We start from the raw sequence: 17,277 nt of genomic DNA, 5'->3' as shown, positions 1-17,277 counted from the left end.
CTGAGGACTCCAGAGCTGGATGCAGTACTCCAGGTGGGGTCTCACCAGGGCAGAGTAGAGGGGCAGAATCACTCCCCTTGACCTGCTGGCCAAGCTTCGTTTGATGCAGCCCAGGATACGGTTGGCCTTCTGGGCTGCGAGTGCACATTGCTGGCTCATGTCCAGCTTTTCATCCACCAGTACCCCCAAGTCCTTCTCGGCAGGGCTGCTCTCAATCCCTTCATCCCCCAGCCTGTGTTGGGGGGCTGCCCCACCCCAGGTGCAGGACCTTGCACTTGGCCTTGTTGAACCTCATGAGGTTCACACAGGCCCACTTCTCGAGCTTGTCCAGGTCCCTCTGGATGGCATCCCATCCCTCTGGTGTGTCGACAAGCACCACTCAGCTTGGTGTCATCTGCAAACCTGCTGAGGGTGCACTCAATCCCACTGTCTATGTCATTGATGAAGATATTAAACAGTACCGGTCCCAATACGGACTCCTGCGGGACAGCACTCGTCACCAATCTCTATCTGGACATTGAGCCATTGACTACTACCCTCTGGATGCGACCATCTAACCAATTTCTCACCCACGGGACAGTAATGGTAAAATTCAGATTCACTATGGCACAGGTAGTGGCACAAGTTGTCCTGGGAATATAAATAAGAATATGACCAAAAACAGAAACCCCTTCTGCCTACCAAAGAGTATCTGTGATGCCTACATGGTGACTCAGATGGGTGATGTCAGTGAAGAAGGAAGCACGCTATGGATATCTTCATAGATAATGCTTAAGATCCCCTGGATTTTTCTCCCAATTTTTTTTCTTAATTAATTGATTGAAACATAGCTTCTTATAGTATGAAAAATTGTTGCTCTCTGACTTCCACAGCGTCCATCAGAAAAGTTTATAAAAGCTCTCATGTAGTAGAAAACTAAGCAAAAATCATTGTAAGACCTGATGATGGTAATAGAAATAATGACTGCTGTGTCTTGATATGAATTTGCCCAGGGTAGTGAGTATATGTGATCTCCACTTGTTTCAGTGAGTAAGCCCTGTGTATTTCTCCTTATGTTTTAATGTTTTCATCTCCAGTGTATAATCCCTAGTGTTTCTTGCATATACTTAGACCTGTTGTATTTACTTCAATTTGTTAAGGCAACCTGTCTTTCTTCCTTCATTTAATGATAACATTTATTATAAATGAATTTAAATAGGGAGGGACAGTTTGGACTTTTATGGCTTTTCAGAGAGATGTTGCATCACAGTTCTTAATTATAACAAGAAAAATAACGTGGGAATTATTTTGCTAACAGCACATTCCTTTTGTAACTGCCTGTTTAATGCTTCATAGAAAAAAATTATTTACTTCCTAAAACCATCTTCTGGAACATTAGTTAAGAGTCCCGCAATTTGACTCTTTCTGCATCTTGCATGGGTTAACCAGCTTGTATCAAAAAGACAGATAATTAGAGATTTTTTAATGCTATATGCTATATCCTGTGAGAGACGAAGGATTCTATCTGAATGTTGTGTCAGATAAGAATATCTGTATTTTGTGGACTTTGGGGCACAATATTTCAAGAAAGATGAAGGTTATTGGACATAGTCCAGAGGACAGCAGGAAGAATGATTAGAGGTGTAGAAAACACAGCATATGAAAAAAGTCTTTCAATCTTCAGGTTTAGTTGTTTAGTCTAAAGAAGAAAAAACTGAAAGGAAATTCATAATAGCCTTCTAGTGTGTACAACTTTTCTGTAAAGAAGGAGAAAAACATTCCTCATGTCCACTGGGAGCAGAGCAAAAAGTAGTAGGCTTAAATTACAACAAAGGAGATTTAGGTGAGACATTACGGAAAAAAGCCCTTTCCACTGTAAGGATAGTTAAGCACAAGAATTGCCTAGGGAGGTTATGAAGAGGTTAGACAAACATCTGTCAGAAATGATTTAGGTATAGCTAATCCTGCTGTGAGATAAAATGTTGGACTAAATAACCTTTTGAGGTCCCTTCTAGCACTATTTTCTGTGATTCTGTGGTTAGGATACTGTACTCACATTGTCTTGCAGTAAGATATTTCTCTGCAGGGATGATATCACTGTATTCTGCATTGCATGCTTTGCTTTGTTTTTGCTTTAAGCTGATGTGGAGAACGATGGTCTGATGTTTAAAGCACTTTACCTTTATTCTTATTACCTTAGGAGCTTTGAGCAGGGCATTAGGAGCTTGTTTTCAGCCAGACAGCCCTGTGCTTTTTTTGCACTAAACGTGCCAATAAGGGTTATCAGTACACACCTCAGAATTAGCAGCTTTTACTATGTCTTTTAACTTGCACTCAAACACTTATATGGGTGGATGCTCAGTTTCTGCTTATAAGCGAAATGCAAACAGAAAAAAAAAAATAGCCATGAAAAGAAATGTATTATAGCTTCCCCGTTAGTAATACCAAAATAAAAACAGGCATGTTCTAAAGCTGAATATAACACAAGTTGTGAAACATCCTGGAACTGACAGATGGAGAATGATATTAAAGTGCCAGATATTATCGTTATTACCTCATCAGAGACACCATTGAAGGCGTCAGTTTAAGACTGTCCTTATCCTCTGTAACACTTAAACTCTTTAACTTTGTTCTTTCATTTGGCATTCTGCCACCCGGCAGGATTTGTACTCCGCTTTGCATTCGGCAGGAGTGTGTTCGCAATATTGCTTCTGCATACTGAATATGGCTCCAGCACAACTACACATTGGTGGGTTTTGTAGAACTCCATCTGGAGGAACAAGGAATAGGAAGCTTCTGATTTTGAAGTAGTTTAAAAGAAATTGGTCATACTCTGCATGTAATGTTGATAGAGAGTGTGTCTGATTAGTACCACTATTCCTGCAGAGACGAAGTCGTCACAATGTTTGAAACAGGGGCGTACTGTCACGCCACAGCAGTGACCCGAGTGTGTGGTTTTCATGGGTGGGACTGTTCCTGAACCCAACAGGGAAGATGGGACAGTTCTTGGTTTGTTGTTCCTTTAGGAACCTGAAGGTTCATCATCATGTTTTCCACGGTGTAATCTCATAGCTTTTCACAGTTACGTGATTAGCTGCCCGTTCTTACTCAAGGAATGAGCAGTTTCCATTTTCTTAGACAATCCCACTTTTTCACTAGGAAGGGGCAGGACGGAGGAAGGCAGGCTCTGCGGTGCGTGGCAGAGAGGTGAGCCAGAAACCTCATCTGCAGATGTGGATCCTCCTTGCTGAGGGCCACAGCTCTGTGCGATGGACTTACACTGGCATGTTCTCTGCAGGCAGGTCCCTTAGGTGAGGGTTTCTGGCTTAGTATCTAAAAGGAAACATGTACTGTTAAACAAACTTACTTGCTGCTTTTGTAAAGGTAGCCTGGTATTCATCTGATTTAAAAATTCAGAAGACAAGCTGAATTAATGTGAAAAGAAAAATACTGTTTTTTTTTCTACTGCACCACCTCATTTGCAGTCCTCAGAATTTCACTAGTGAAGGATGCTCTTGCAAATATAGATATACATGTGTTTTGTATGTACATCCAGTACCGTCCAGTTGGTGTCATGTTATCTGAAAACACAGTCTATGTTCAGCGCCAGAGCTAAAAGTGAATCACAGACTGTTTAAAAATATATGTTGTTTAAAGATGACAAACACAGAATGTTCTGCAGTATCTATCTGATAATATTTGAAGCTCATATGAAGAGTTTTTAATAAAGGAGAGATAATTTGAATAATAGCAGTTGCATTGTATTTTACTTGGGGAAAAGTAATTAAAATTATAACCTTTGCCTTGCTTTCAGAGATAGATACTTTGCAAGTTCATTCAAAATAAGAGTTGTTAGGACTTTCAAATAATGCTTGTTTACTTTCTAGAGTTCATAAAATCATTAGGTTGCGCATTCTTATTAAAAAGAGGTCTTGCTTTTCAACTTTTTGTGAGGGGGTTTATTCTCAGCCCCGATCCGGCATCACGAGGTGCTGCCCCACGAAAACCCAAGGTGTTTGCAAGCAGAGCAGCGAGGGCTCGGCCCCTGCAGGGTGGTGGGCGCCCTGGGGAGGGCACACACCCACGCTGACGGTCGAGTGCCGCAGACGGGGGGAAGGGAGGGCTTTTGGGAGGGTTTTGCCTCCCTCTCCCCAGCATGCGAAGGAGCAGGTGGGTTTCCATCTCCTGCCCGCTCGCCTCGCGCTGGCCGACATGGCCTGAGGCAGTCCGCGCTCCCACTCCCCGTTCCTCAACTCCTGCCCAGCCCAACAGTTGGATCCAGAGCAGAACAGCTGAGCAGCAGTTACAGTTTCATGGGCACAACTGTTTTGATACAGGTTGTCTGCTAGAGGCAGAGATAATGACAGCTTTCAAGGCTAATATGTTTGTTGAGGAGGGGAGCTGATACTGCAGGGAAGGGAACAAGAAGTCAGTAGCAATCTTTAAAAATATAAATGTCTGCCAGGATTCAAATTTCAGCCTTCATTTGATTTCATACACTGCGGTGTGTCTGCTCCTCTCCTCCGGTGCTTTAGTAGTCATTAAATGAACTTGAACATGTTTGTATTGATAACCCTGTTTTACCAAAAGCTATTAATTTCTAAAGCAATATAAATACAGGTATAATTGTGATGTCACGTTGTCAGAAGCCATTTCAAATACTTTTCAGAGACACACGTACATGTAAAGTGGTAAGTATGCCATAACTAATGGTATTATTAGTTTGATTTCCTGCCAACCAGTCAGCTTTACAAAAATCAATCCCCAAGCTCATAAAGTATCTCCCTAAAATTGATAAATTTTTACACTATCAATAATAAGAGAAAAGGTGAAGTTACAGGTTTATCTTTTCTTTTTCTGTGCGTTACTGGTTGAAAGGTATCTTACAGATTGCTGTGATATATAGGAGTGCGCGTATGAGAGAGAGATAGGTTATAGAAGTCACGAGCTATAGAAAGTTTAAAAAAAAAATCTGAGTGATCTTTAGAGAATTCAGATGACGTGTCTAACAAAGACTGTCAGTAGAATAAATGTGGTTATGTTAATATATTGAACCTAACACATGTCCTTATTGTAATGGAACTTACACAATGGTAGTTCCTGTCAGATTCCTCTCGATACGTATGGCATGTTTGTCTGATATACTGAAAGACAACTATATCTATTTCATTTCAGCTCTGAATCGACACTTTAATTTTAAATCACCCACAGAACACCTTAACTTAAATCTGAGCTTCTCCCTGATACTCTTTGCTTTTTGTCATGTTTCCGTATGAGTATACTGAAAAGACGTTACAGGCAATCCGCTGTAGTGTGTGTGTATAGTACATTTGACCTCTGGACAAGAAAGGAGTTTCATCCTCCGGTGCTTGTAATTCTTATCCTTGCAGAAACTGAATTTGTTGCTTGCATTAAAATAGTATGTCTCGTTAATGCTAAGAAGCGGTGACCCACATAGCACAATGGATTCATTTGTCAATCCCGCAACTTCCGAGCTTTCCATTCATATATGTCTTAGCAGCAAATCAACTCAGAAATCATTTAATCAGTCTATCAATGCATTTTTCTTGTCAGTCATCTGAATCCTGAAAATTCAGTATCTCATGGGGCAGCACCAGGAAAAATAGATTTGGACCTAATACTAGATATTCAAACTCTGAAAACTGCAGCTCCCAAATTCACAGCTGACACACACAAAAATCCTAAGAAGAAAAGTAGGATCTGGAAATTGTCTTGAATTTTGAGGATATTCACGTTCTGATCTGGCTCTAAACTTCAGAGTGAAAACCCGTCCCTGTTTGTTAGCATTTCTGAAATACTCTACACGCAGTTACAGAAAGCAGTGCCCTTTTGTTCCCCCTATAAAGAAACAAGCTTTCATTGCTTTTTGCTATTCCCATGGGCGGAGGCTAGAGCCTGAATAGTTTGTAACAGTCAGTGTTATGCAAATGTCAATCATATCCTTACTCTGTTTATTTCCAGTATTTACATGTTTATTTAAGTACTTGCCATTTCTTTTAAGCCTTATATAGCCAACCAGGCCAACAGAGGTCTAAAGGAACAGAACACTTTATTAGTGATATACTTAATACAGTTTTTTTCCTCTTGTAGATGCAAGATTTACGGAATACAGAAGGAGCCCAGTATAGTTCCCATCCTCAGATGGCAACCATGAGGCCAAGGGTTCAACCTGCAGATATTAGGCAGCCAGGAATGATGCAGCACGGGCAGCTGACTACTATTAACCAGTCCCAGCTCAGTGCACAGCTTGGTTTGAATATGGGTGGAAACAATGTTCCTCACAACTCGCCCTCTCCACCTGGAAGCAAATCTGCAACTCCTTCACCATCCAGTTCAGTCCATGAAGATGAAGGAGAAGATAGCTCTAAGGTAGGCTTAGATGCTAGGATTACTATGTAAACGGTGGATATTTTTAGGACCTGCTAAATGAATCGTATGGCCAGAGTTATTAAGGTGATACTTTTTACACTGTTGGTGGTTGACTGAAGTGAATAAAGGATTATGAATACAGAACTTAGAGTTTCCAGTCAATTCTTCAGGCAGCTTGAGTAAATGACACCATTCCTCTTCATGAGAGCGAACTGGAATCCTGTAAAACACTAAAAGGATAGCCATTCCTTTAGGACTTTAATATAAAGGTTGAGTTTTCTCACTTGCATAGAAGGGATGTTTGTTCCCAGTTAAAGATCAAGTTACTGCTATAAAAAGTATGAACAGTCTGTACAATATGCTAGTCTCTGCTACTTGGTCACAGGATGAGTAAACAGAACATCATAGCAACCGGAACAGAGATCCTCTACGAACTTTAAAAATCTTACCTTGAAAATCTTGAAGACCCATTATGCATTTATATCTGGGAGGTGCTGACACTCCAGCATGACATATTTAAGCTTCATTTTAGTGTCAGTACAGGCATGAAGAAATAGTAGCAATTTAAATAATAAACAAGGCATTTATTTAAAGGATAAATGTCAATTTATATAGCAGGCTTTGCGTGCAAAAACCTCCCAAACCTCTGCAAATCCTGAAAACTTCCCCCCCAAAATACACAAATACAGTATCTTAATTTTGCACACACAAAAGCTGAGACACAAAAAGATTGGGACTTAGCACAAAGTCATCCCATACACTAGGAATAGATCATACTGAAATTGAGAACCTCTTTAGCTCTATTTTGTGGTCACTACAAAATAGCAGTCCTGTTACAGCAGTCCTGTAATGCAGTGAGGATGGTGTACCATGGCCATATCTTGTGGGGAAAAGTTGCAGACTTGTAAGCAATATGAAGAAAACATACTGAGAGTCACTGAGGAGGTATAATCCAGTCAAGAAATGTAAGTCTGATTTGTTTTCAAATTATATTGTTTTTCATGCTTCAAGCTATAAAATAATCATGTAATTGGAGACATATGTTTTACTGCATTTTGAATAAATTCTGATTCAAAAGTTTTATTTCAGGACTTTCCTCTGATTTCACAAACTTTCGGTTTTAAAAATTACTGAATAATTCATACATTTTAAATGAGCACTTCCTTACTGAGGGAAACTTTAGAATACAGCTATGTAAAAATAATTCCAGGCAGCCTTTACTTTTTCAGAATAATTTATTTGCTACTCCTGTTGCTTTGCTAATATTTTTACATATATTGGTGGGAGTGTGCAAGATGCTCTAAACTTCTGGAGAAAACATCCACTCAAATAATTAAGACATCCTTTCTGCTTCTATCAAATATTTCAGTTATTTGACCCATATTTTTCATGTACTTTTTCACTGCAACTGTTTGTGCTAGCAAAAGTGTAGGGTTGCAGTTTCATGCAGACAGTACTCATCTGAAGCTAATGTTTTCAATAAAGAAATACTAAGCACTGCAGACCAAGTAAAACTTGGTCCTTTCTTTGTGAAAGCCAGTTTATATAGTGTTCAACTTTTTAACAAGCTGTGTTATTTTGGAAGACTCTCTTTAAAATTCTCTCATGCTCAGTCTAAGCAGAAAAAGAAAGATGAGAAAAGGCAAAATACACAACACAAAACTAAGAAAAATACTTCAGTATGCTGAAGTTGATATGTTGCCTTAAAATTCTTTGATAATTATAATTTCTCTGCTAAAAAAAGTGTTTTAAGGGATATTAAATTTAGTTATTAATGATAGAGGGCTTAAATTAGTCTCCAACTAGTAGGGATCAAAATGCAAGCTTAATGGGGGCAGATTATGCCATACCTGTCTTCTGTGGGATTTCTTATGTCTTCCTGAAAACGCCTGAAGTTGGCCACCATCGGAGACGGGCAGTGGGCTGGCACGCCTGATCCGATGCAATGGTTCTGCTATAGTTCCCTCCATAAAAGACAAGAGGGTTTGAATAATCAGCGTAAGAAGCTAGTGTATTGTCGTTTACAATTTAAACCCCTCCGCTGTGTGTCTTTCTGTCACGCTGCTCTTCCTGGAAGCTGCCAATGAATGGATATGGATACTTAGAATAAACCAACTTTCTGTGGAGATCCTTTTCCCCAGCCATAACAGTATTAAATTTTCTCAGAGATGCTTTGGAGGCTTCTTCTCACTCCAAAAATCCTCCTCCCCGTGAAAGAAGGCAGTGGATGGGGACAGCAAGAGATAGAGCAGTCGTTCTGTCTCTTGTGAGAATCTCTTTTGCCTGAATATAACTTTGCTAAATTTGGAGTTTTCTCTTTGTTTTATAAACTGTCACGTAGATGTGTGATATTACTTAAGAGATCAGGGCCAGACCTCATTATTCAGTCCTTCAGTAGAAGTGCACGTGTTGCGGTCATGTAGTAGCTGCTGGAGCTCACCATATTTGAGCAGCTTCATAAAGTCAGTAAGATGTTCCTGCTATGAGGACTGTTTAAAAAAAAACTGAATTCACCGTATCGTTAATAGCGTTAGTGACATTCTCCCTATTTAACCAGCAGGAGAAGATGTTTGCCTATGTACCAACATTGATCAAAAAGGCAAAGTACATTTTCAAACGGAAAATCACCTCAGTGTCAGATGACCTCCCTTAGTTTATACTAGCTGAACGCCCAGCCTTTCGTGTGAAAGAGAAGCCGCTGGTCCTTTGATAGCAGATTTGGTAGAGAAATCCCTAACAACTATACCTATTTCTATCTAGAGAAAAAAATACAGAAATCTCAGTGTCCTGTTCATGTTCACATGAATTTATAGAATGAGGATGACAGAAGGCATGAATGAATATGTACATTGTATACATTTGGACTAGAAATATAATTGTATCCCTAGTGAACCACTGATTTCCATGCATGGAGGAAATGATCATTTCAGCTTAATGTACATGTTCCAAAAGCCAGTAATAAGGAAACTTTACAAACTGATGTAATTGTTCACGTACTGAGATTCTCAGATGTTCATTCTATGGTAAATACTCAAATTGTTGTAAGCCCTATCCAACTTAGACAGAACTAATGGCAGCAGCTGCTAAGTATTTTTTGGCAATACTCAGTCTCATAAAGGCTCTTTCATATAGGCCTTTTGGACTTTAAACGTCATATATTCCCTTGCACAAAAAAGAGAAAGGAGCTGTATTATAGAGGGCTCAGTTGCCCTACACACTGTTGCTCTAAAAGCAAGACAGCTGAGGTTGCTTGACCATAAGAACAGTGACAACAGTAGCATAATTATAAGGCTATGTATATACAGTCAGAAAGCTGCTAGGTCCATGGAAATATGAAATGTAGTCTCAGACCAAAGATATTGTTTCTGCAAGTGGTGCACATCCTTAAGTCTCCCTAATTCTTCTAAATCTAATATGAGGGACTATGGTTAGAAGAAGAAAAAAGTGAGAACTTAAAAATCAGTAGTTGTAAGTGACTATAAAAACATTCTAAACAAAGTGGCCACTTACCACATGCTTTATTCTGACCACCTCAACATTGGAATATTACATTTATGTAATTCTTGCCATAATTCATACTGTTGGATTGTTAAACATGTATTCCATTATTGCCAAGCATAATTGTGAGCTGCTGGAAGCATTACTGGTTTGCAAATATGTATTTCTTCATAGATGCATAACTGGGTTTTCTTCCATGCTCATTTGAATATCACTTACGAGAGAATTTCAAATAATGTATTTTAGAGGGAAGATAGTGAGAAGACTGCAAGTAGCAAGAATTAACTAACAGAAACACGATTACTAAAGAACTGGTGCAGCATATTCTCTTTATGTGGTAGAGGTTTTACAATATTTACTTTAGATGATAAGAGTTATAAGTAGAATTCTATGTTGTCTGTTCAGCCTATTATGCAGATGGTGCTTGATTAAAATCTATTTTAAACTACAGCGATTACTGCAAGATAGTGTGCATAAAACAGCTCTCCTAGCTCCATTAAAGGCTTTGGTACTATTGCAGTTTATTTTAAATATGCTTATAGACATTTTCCAGCTTCTCAAGGGACATTTAGATATCAACGATGTGCCTTACTTGATAGTTTTAAATCCTACACTAGATATTCTTGTGATCTATTATGAGTGCAACATGGTTAATGTACACTTTTTTAAAGTGAAAGATTATTGCTTTCTTGTGATAAATAAGTTAAATACATCACCATAATTAAGCAATAAGCCATGACAGGAGGTGGATTACCATGAGCTAACTACACCTCCAGGGATTTTGAGGCACAAGTCTATGCCTAGCAGAATATATATGGTTTTTATTTTATTTCCCATCTGTCTCTGCTTTGGTGGTTAGAATTGGAGTCTATGAAGCTGATAGACTGATGGGAGCATAAGGTAGGCCATCATCTCAGCCATTTGCAAGGTTATTAGTATTGGAATTCTGGTATTCTTTCTATTTCGTTATTTTCATATAAGAAAACCAGAATTTCCCCTGTGAGTACTCTCTTTTTAACAGTGGGTTTTTGAAGTCTCTTGATCATTCAGGTTGGAAAATAAGATTTTAGAGCTGTTCTCAGAACAGCTTACCAGAAGACTTCTTACACAGGTTTCTGCAGCATATCACTTAGTTTAAGGGTAGTTTAAGTAATGTGGTATCCTAATATACAGACCTTTAAATCTCATTGGTCCAAAAATACTCTGAAAAGAGGAAAACTTTAGCAAATAATAGAGGTAAAATTTTAACTATAGCCCAAAGTATTGTCAAGCCTCCTTGCTCATGGAGTTTGCACAGAACTGTCTGAAGAGTTTAGACTGATATTCCCAAATTAACTAGGGAGCCCTAGTTAATTACCATTTAGCTGGGAGTTTTGTGTACCCTGTAGAATGAAATGATAGCAAGATACTAAAAGTTGGATAACTTAATAATGGGTAGCACACTGCTTCTGTTTTTCCATATTTTCCAAAATGCTGCCGATAGGCTCCATGGCTATTAAGCTTGTATTAAAGATGCATCTATTGTAACATAAGGCTCAGGAAACAAGCAACTTCATTTTCAAATTGTGGTCATCACTTTATTGCTGTGCTTAGTAAACCAAAGAGATCCAGGTCATTCACTGTAGTCAGCTGGGCCCTGTTGGACACCACATAGTGATGTATACAGAAAAATAACAAAGTTTTTTGCTCAAAATGAGCATTTCCAGCCATTTTCCTCATGCAGTTCCACTGATTTGAACACCTGCATTCTCCTGTGTCACTTGATATGCATTATTAAAAAATAATAATACAAGGATGTGATAAAAGTCATACCTAGCAGATCCTTAGCCTAGAGCATACCTTTTATGCTCTTGATCTTCTCATACTTCAAAACGCTTATGATGCACAGTACTCTGGCCACGCCAACAAGAGAAAAAAGCCTTTGAATCCTCTGGTAAGATCACACGTCATTGCTACAAGGTATAGTGAATTAAGTGATCATATCAAGAGAAGCTGCTTTGCCACGGAACTCCAACCTGTTGAAGAATCAGGACAGTGTCCCTTTTTGAGCTTGTAAGTCAGCTAAGAAAGTAGGGTGCTTTGGTGTTCGGGGTCTCTGATCTAGTGGCAAAGCATAGTTGCCTTTAACAAATTTGCACAAATGTTCACATGCATTTTTTTTCAGGTGGTACACAAATAATGCACATGCACTTCTCTTCATATGCCATTCCTCTTTCACCCCTTTTCTCAAACCATCATGAATTTGCTTTTACACGAGCAGAGGAAAAAAACTGTGCAGCTAAATCTGGATGGATTAGAACTGATCCTCTAAAGGGGTCCAAACTGTCTGTGCTGGTAAAGATTTGTTTCTTTAGATTTTAATTAGAAGGTGTGTAGGGGAATCTCTATAACTTCAATCATTTTATTCACAATCAAATTATCTTCAAATTCCCTGGAAGGTGTACCATCAGTTGCAGTAGAAATTGGTTTGAACACTAGTCTGGTATAGTTCTGGGGAAGGGTGAGGATAAGGGAAATGTAGATATGACAGTGTTCCTGCTGTTTGCAGGTGATTCATGTGGTTGAGCTGGTGGTCAGGATATAACAAAATTAATTTCATTTGAATTTACTAATTATATGCATGTTATAGCCATTAGCAATAAAACTTAGAAAAGGTGAAAAGATGACCAGATGAACTATAAATGAGACTATAACAATTATATGAAGGCAAAATATAAAGCACTTTGAGGGAAAAAATTACATAATCTGAAATACTTATAATAAATTTTATACATGTGACATGGTGTCAACATTTGGTTTATCAAAGATGGCAGCTAAAATTCCATTTTTGCATGCAAAATCCAAAATCTTTTTGTATCACAGAAGCTGTAATAATGGATGGACTGAATTAAATTTCCCTTTTTAATAGTACTTTTCTAATTTTGTGTTACAGGTCAATGGTGGAGAGAAGAGACCTGCTTCAGATATGGGAAAGAAACCCAAAACTCCCAAAAAGAAGAAGAAGAAGGACCCAAATGAGCCACAGAAGCCTGTGTCTGCCTATGCATTATTCTTTCGAGACACTCAAGCAGCCATCAAGGGCCAAAACCCCAATGCTACTTTTGGTGAAGTCTCTAAAATTGTAGCTTCAATGTGGGACGGCTTAGGAGAAGAACAAAAACAGGTACAAAATGTGCTGTAGCTCAGAGGCTTTGTTTCAGGAAAGTGTTATCAGGGTCATCTAAGCACTGTAGGCAGCTTCTTTTGTTTGCCGGGCTGAAACTTGAATATGTGCCATCTCGGGAATATGATTTAAAGAGGCTAAGATAAGGAGAGTATCGTTTAATTTCTTCTGTATGAAACCACTAAAAGAGTTTTTTAGTTCTGGGGTGTGACACAAGCTTTAGGATTATATTTAGGATTGTTCTATGCTGAAGTTGGTGGGCCTGAGATTTTATGATGGCATTGCCCTGACTATGACAGTGTGGTGTAGGAGGACCTTGGTGCCAAAAAAAATGTCTGTACAGTGGGACCTGACACATATCTGAGCTCCCAGTTGCAGATGTTCCCCGTTCCATGATGCCAGAAGCGGAGCTGGGCTCACACCTTCTCCCGACCCATCTGGCTTTTATGAAAGGAATTACAGATGTGTTGACTCAAAGAGACCTATGGTGGACCCTGGCAAATCGACAGCATTCTGGGGCATCCTCTTGCACAGCATACATGTAGGCTGTGGAAATCACATCCCGTAGTTACTTCTGTCCTCCATCGAAAGGCCTTGGTTCTGCAACAAGGTCGGCAGAGCTGGATCTGAACCTTTGCAGAAATCCTTCCGAGTCAGTCAGACCCTATGTAAAAGTGGACAACTCTGGGTGAAGCTCACCGCATTCATGAGTTTACAGTGGTGACAGTTGGCAAATACCATTCATCCTCGCTGTAGCATACCATTGCTTTTCTGTTGTTATTAGTTGCATTTTTACTGTCTGCCAACAGAATGGACTGGGCAGGTAAAGAAATGGGAACTTTAAGAAAGAAACAGAAATGGAGAGAAAGGATGTGCTGAGTCAGTTATATTGGCTGCAGGAGGCCTGGGTGGGGGTTGATGTCAGCACAAAGAGAGGAAAAGTACTGGGACAAAACTGCATCTCATTCATTCACACTGAGCATATTATCATTACACAATTATAGTTAATAAGGCTAATAATTAAAAGGAAAATATTGCTATGATTTTTTGGTGGGTAAAATCATTAGGACTTGAAAAAAAAAGTTTTTCTGTGCTAATAACTGGATGGTGTATGTACATCTAGATCCCTGTTAAAGATAGTGTAATAAAAATTAAGATTTGGCACTCATTAACTAACTAAAAGAAAAAAAAAAGCTTATTCTGTCTAGCATCCACCATTGAATAAGGTCAGCATTTGGAAGGTTTAGCTGGAGGAAAGGTAGCTTTCTGAACACAGGGGTCAGAGAATTCACTTGGCTTGGCACGTTAGGGTTATTTTGTTGTGTTGTCTCTTCCTTCTGCCCTTTTTAATATGTCCAGCAAAGGCCAAGGTTATGTCCTTGATCTGACAGGTTGTTTAGACCTTCCCAGTACAGCAGTTCTCTCGTAGTTGAATGTTACTTTTTGGGACCATGATGATGAGTGTTCACTTTTAACTCAGAAAAAATGCTGACTATGCTTTTAGTTAAATTCACAAGCAAGAGGTTTTGATGCCATTCCTCCTTGTCCTGAGTACCTGCCCAGAATCACTCCCCATGTTGAAATCTGCACACTCAAACACATACCTCAGGAGTGCTCCAAGTAGTTAGATCTGAATCTTGGACCCATCTTGCTTGCCTATGGGATTGTGGATCCAAATTTTCCTGAAACGGTGAAAGGCAGAGACCTGGATTTCTCAGGAGTTTGTTAATCTGGTTAATCTTACATCTCTCTAGTGATGACACCAAGCAAGACCTTGTGCTTGGTTTTCTCCACCATTTTTCATAATCACCCTTAATTTGTGGCTGTTGCAGTGGTGCAGTTTTTCCTTCCATAATATTTGCTCCACTTACAAAGCAGAAAACTTGCCTTCCTGAGTAATAGTCCAAGATCATATAATGGAGATAAACATAGAAGACTATACAATGCACATTTCTTTTGAACTTGTCATATTACTAGTACCAGCAGAAAATTGAAGTCTTTCCACAGAATTCTGTTTAAGAAAAGTTTATAAACCCCTAAAATTTCCAGCTTTAACTTGGATTCCCTATTCGTGGTTGAAAGCAATAATTGAATAAATCCTACACTAGAACAGCAGAACAAAATTTATTTTCCTTATCTCTGTTGTCCTTAATTTAAGTTGGAACACAGCAGAATGATGTGTTATGGAATCCACATGACACATCCCTGGAAAAATGGCTGCAACTAGATTTTTAAGCCAATTATTCCAAGAGTTTGGGTTAGCATATCTTTGTTGCCTTTTGACTCATTTTGCCTATTCATTATCATCTATTAAGTACATTGTTAAAACTCCAGGCCCAGGCCCTTTCTAATCTAGCACTGTACAAAAAGAATAAAAGATAGTCCTTATTTTAAAAAATTGGCAATCCTATTTTCTAGAATAAATTTAAACTCATTCTTTATTCCATTAGGGATCTAATAGTACAAAGTAATGATTACAAGACATCTTAACTGACTAGATAGTCTGTGTTTTAAAGGCCTAATTTTTCAGATCCAGAGCATTGGTAACTCTTACAAAACCTATGTCTCTAGTAGGAAAATTGGACTCTAAAAATACAAATGACTAATGTAGCATTTGGAATTTGGCATTGAAGAAGCTTCAGAAATTCAAAAATAGTTAAAGAAACAATAACATCATTAGAGGAATACTTTATTGATGAATTATACTTGCTGAAAAGGATTCAATTATCATAAAGCTTCTGGCTTTTATGTTTTGGAAGCTAATGCTTATTCTGGAATTTAAATAGAATTATGTTTCCAAATTATGTTTCCTGAATTGGAACTCCTTTTACTATTTAAATAGTAAATATAAATGAATCAGAAAGTAGAACATAATGCAGCTATTGAGAAAGAAGAATAACCTCATGTTTTCATGCCAAAATGAAATCTTCTTTGTTCCTATGGCCTGAGCCACCTTTTTCTGAAATGCATAGAATTCTTCTTGTTTATTCCTGAAGACTGACCACAGAATAAATAAAGGTATTGAAACTCAGTACAGTGACGACCTAAGGGCAGTATATGTATGTCCAAGCCTTTGCAAAAAAATTTTGATAACCTGACATATTAGACTGTAGCATGAAAAGGTTTGTGCAAGAACCACATATGTTTTTCAAACTGTGAAGAAACTAGGAAAATGTTATTTGAGAAAATAGGATTTGAAAGACAAAAAAGGAAATGTTATTATGAACTAGATGATGCTGGATGCCTTACTGAAGTTAGGGGGGAGTTATACTTAAAATGTATCACACTCTGATGCTCTTACTGTGAGAATATTGCAATTTATTAGATTAAAGTAGATACCAGTGTACTTCCACTCTCATTTTACCATATGAAGACATTTGCATTTTTGGGTCATATGCTAGAACTGTTTCCATTGATTTCCAAGGGCCATTTGCAAACAACGCTGGTGTGTGTCTGTGTGTTGTTTGTCCAAACCTATCTACACAGAGGAGTCTAGAAATTAAAGGGACTTTAGTGGTCATGGTGGACTTTGTCATGGTTTCTTCTCAAATTCTGAATTGGGTACAATAATTATACGTGATTAGAAGCAGGGACTGTGCATTTTCCTTCATTTTTCACTGTAAATGTTTTCTGAAACTGTTCAGATTAATATACCTGTGAATGGAAAGCAGCTGTAGCAGTAGTATGTTGGGGTACATTCTCCTCAGTGCTGTAATCGTAGCACAGGGATATTTTCAGTGGCTTTTCTAGTTCCTCTCTTACAATCACAAACACTGTTTTCTCCTTAGTTAGTACTATACTTCTGTGCATCCCGTTTTTATAGCTTATTTATGTACATCTTTGCCCTTTGCACACATTTTTACTGCAGAGGGGAGAAAAACAGCCCCCAGGGAAGAGGGTTCAGCATGCTAAATGGTCGAGTCTCTGGCTTTCAGACAGAATGCTGGTTCAAACTGGGTAAAAAGGCTACTTAGGTCATTTTCTGTCCTTAGATGAAAAACGAAAGTCATTTTAAATCAGTACCAGATGTGTGTGTACTAAATGAACCTTAGGTTTCTAATTGGAGTCCTAGTAAAGCTGTAATAGATGTGGCAAATTACAAACAAAATGTTCTTGTTTACGTTAGCGTAACTTTAAAACTTCAGCCAAAGACCTTAATAAATGTGCTATTATTCTAAAAATGGAATTGAATGTCTATTCAACAGTCAACAAAATTAATCTCTGGTGTAACTTCAGTGACTTAACTG

The 17,277-nt window shown here is 38.5% G+C and overlaps 1 protein-coding gene across 1 annotated transcript in view; it reads left to right on the top strand.

The window, feature by feature from the left end:
• Window positions 1-17,277, top strand: part of TOX (thymocyte selection-associated high mobility group box) — a 224,260-nt gene that overhangs the window by 173,283 nt on the left and 33,700 nt on the right. The window contains exons 4-5 of the mRNA XM_009332083.1: window positions 6,091-6,369; window positions 12,800-13,030. Coding sequence (XP_009330358.1) covers window positions 6,091-6,369; window positions 12,800-13,030 — 510 coding nt within the window. The remainder of the gene's footprint in view (window positions 1-6,090; window positions 6,370-12,799; window positions 13,031-17,277) is intronic.

This window comes from Pygoscelis adeliae, unplaced genomic scaffold (genome assembly GCF_000699105.1).
Source record: "Pygoscelis adeliae isolate BGI_AS28 unplaced genomic scaffold, ASM69910v1 Scaffold98, whole genome shotgun sequence".
Taxonomy (NCBI): domain Eukaryota; kingdom Metazoa; phylum Chordata; class Aves; order Sphenisciformes; family Spheniscidae; genus Pygoscelis; species Pygoscelis adeliae.
Note: the sequence above shows the minus strand (reverse complement) of the source record. Positions and strands in the feature narration are given on the sequence as shown.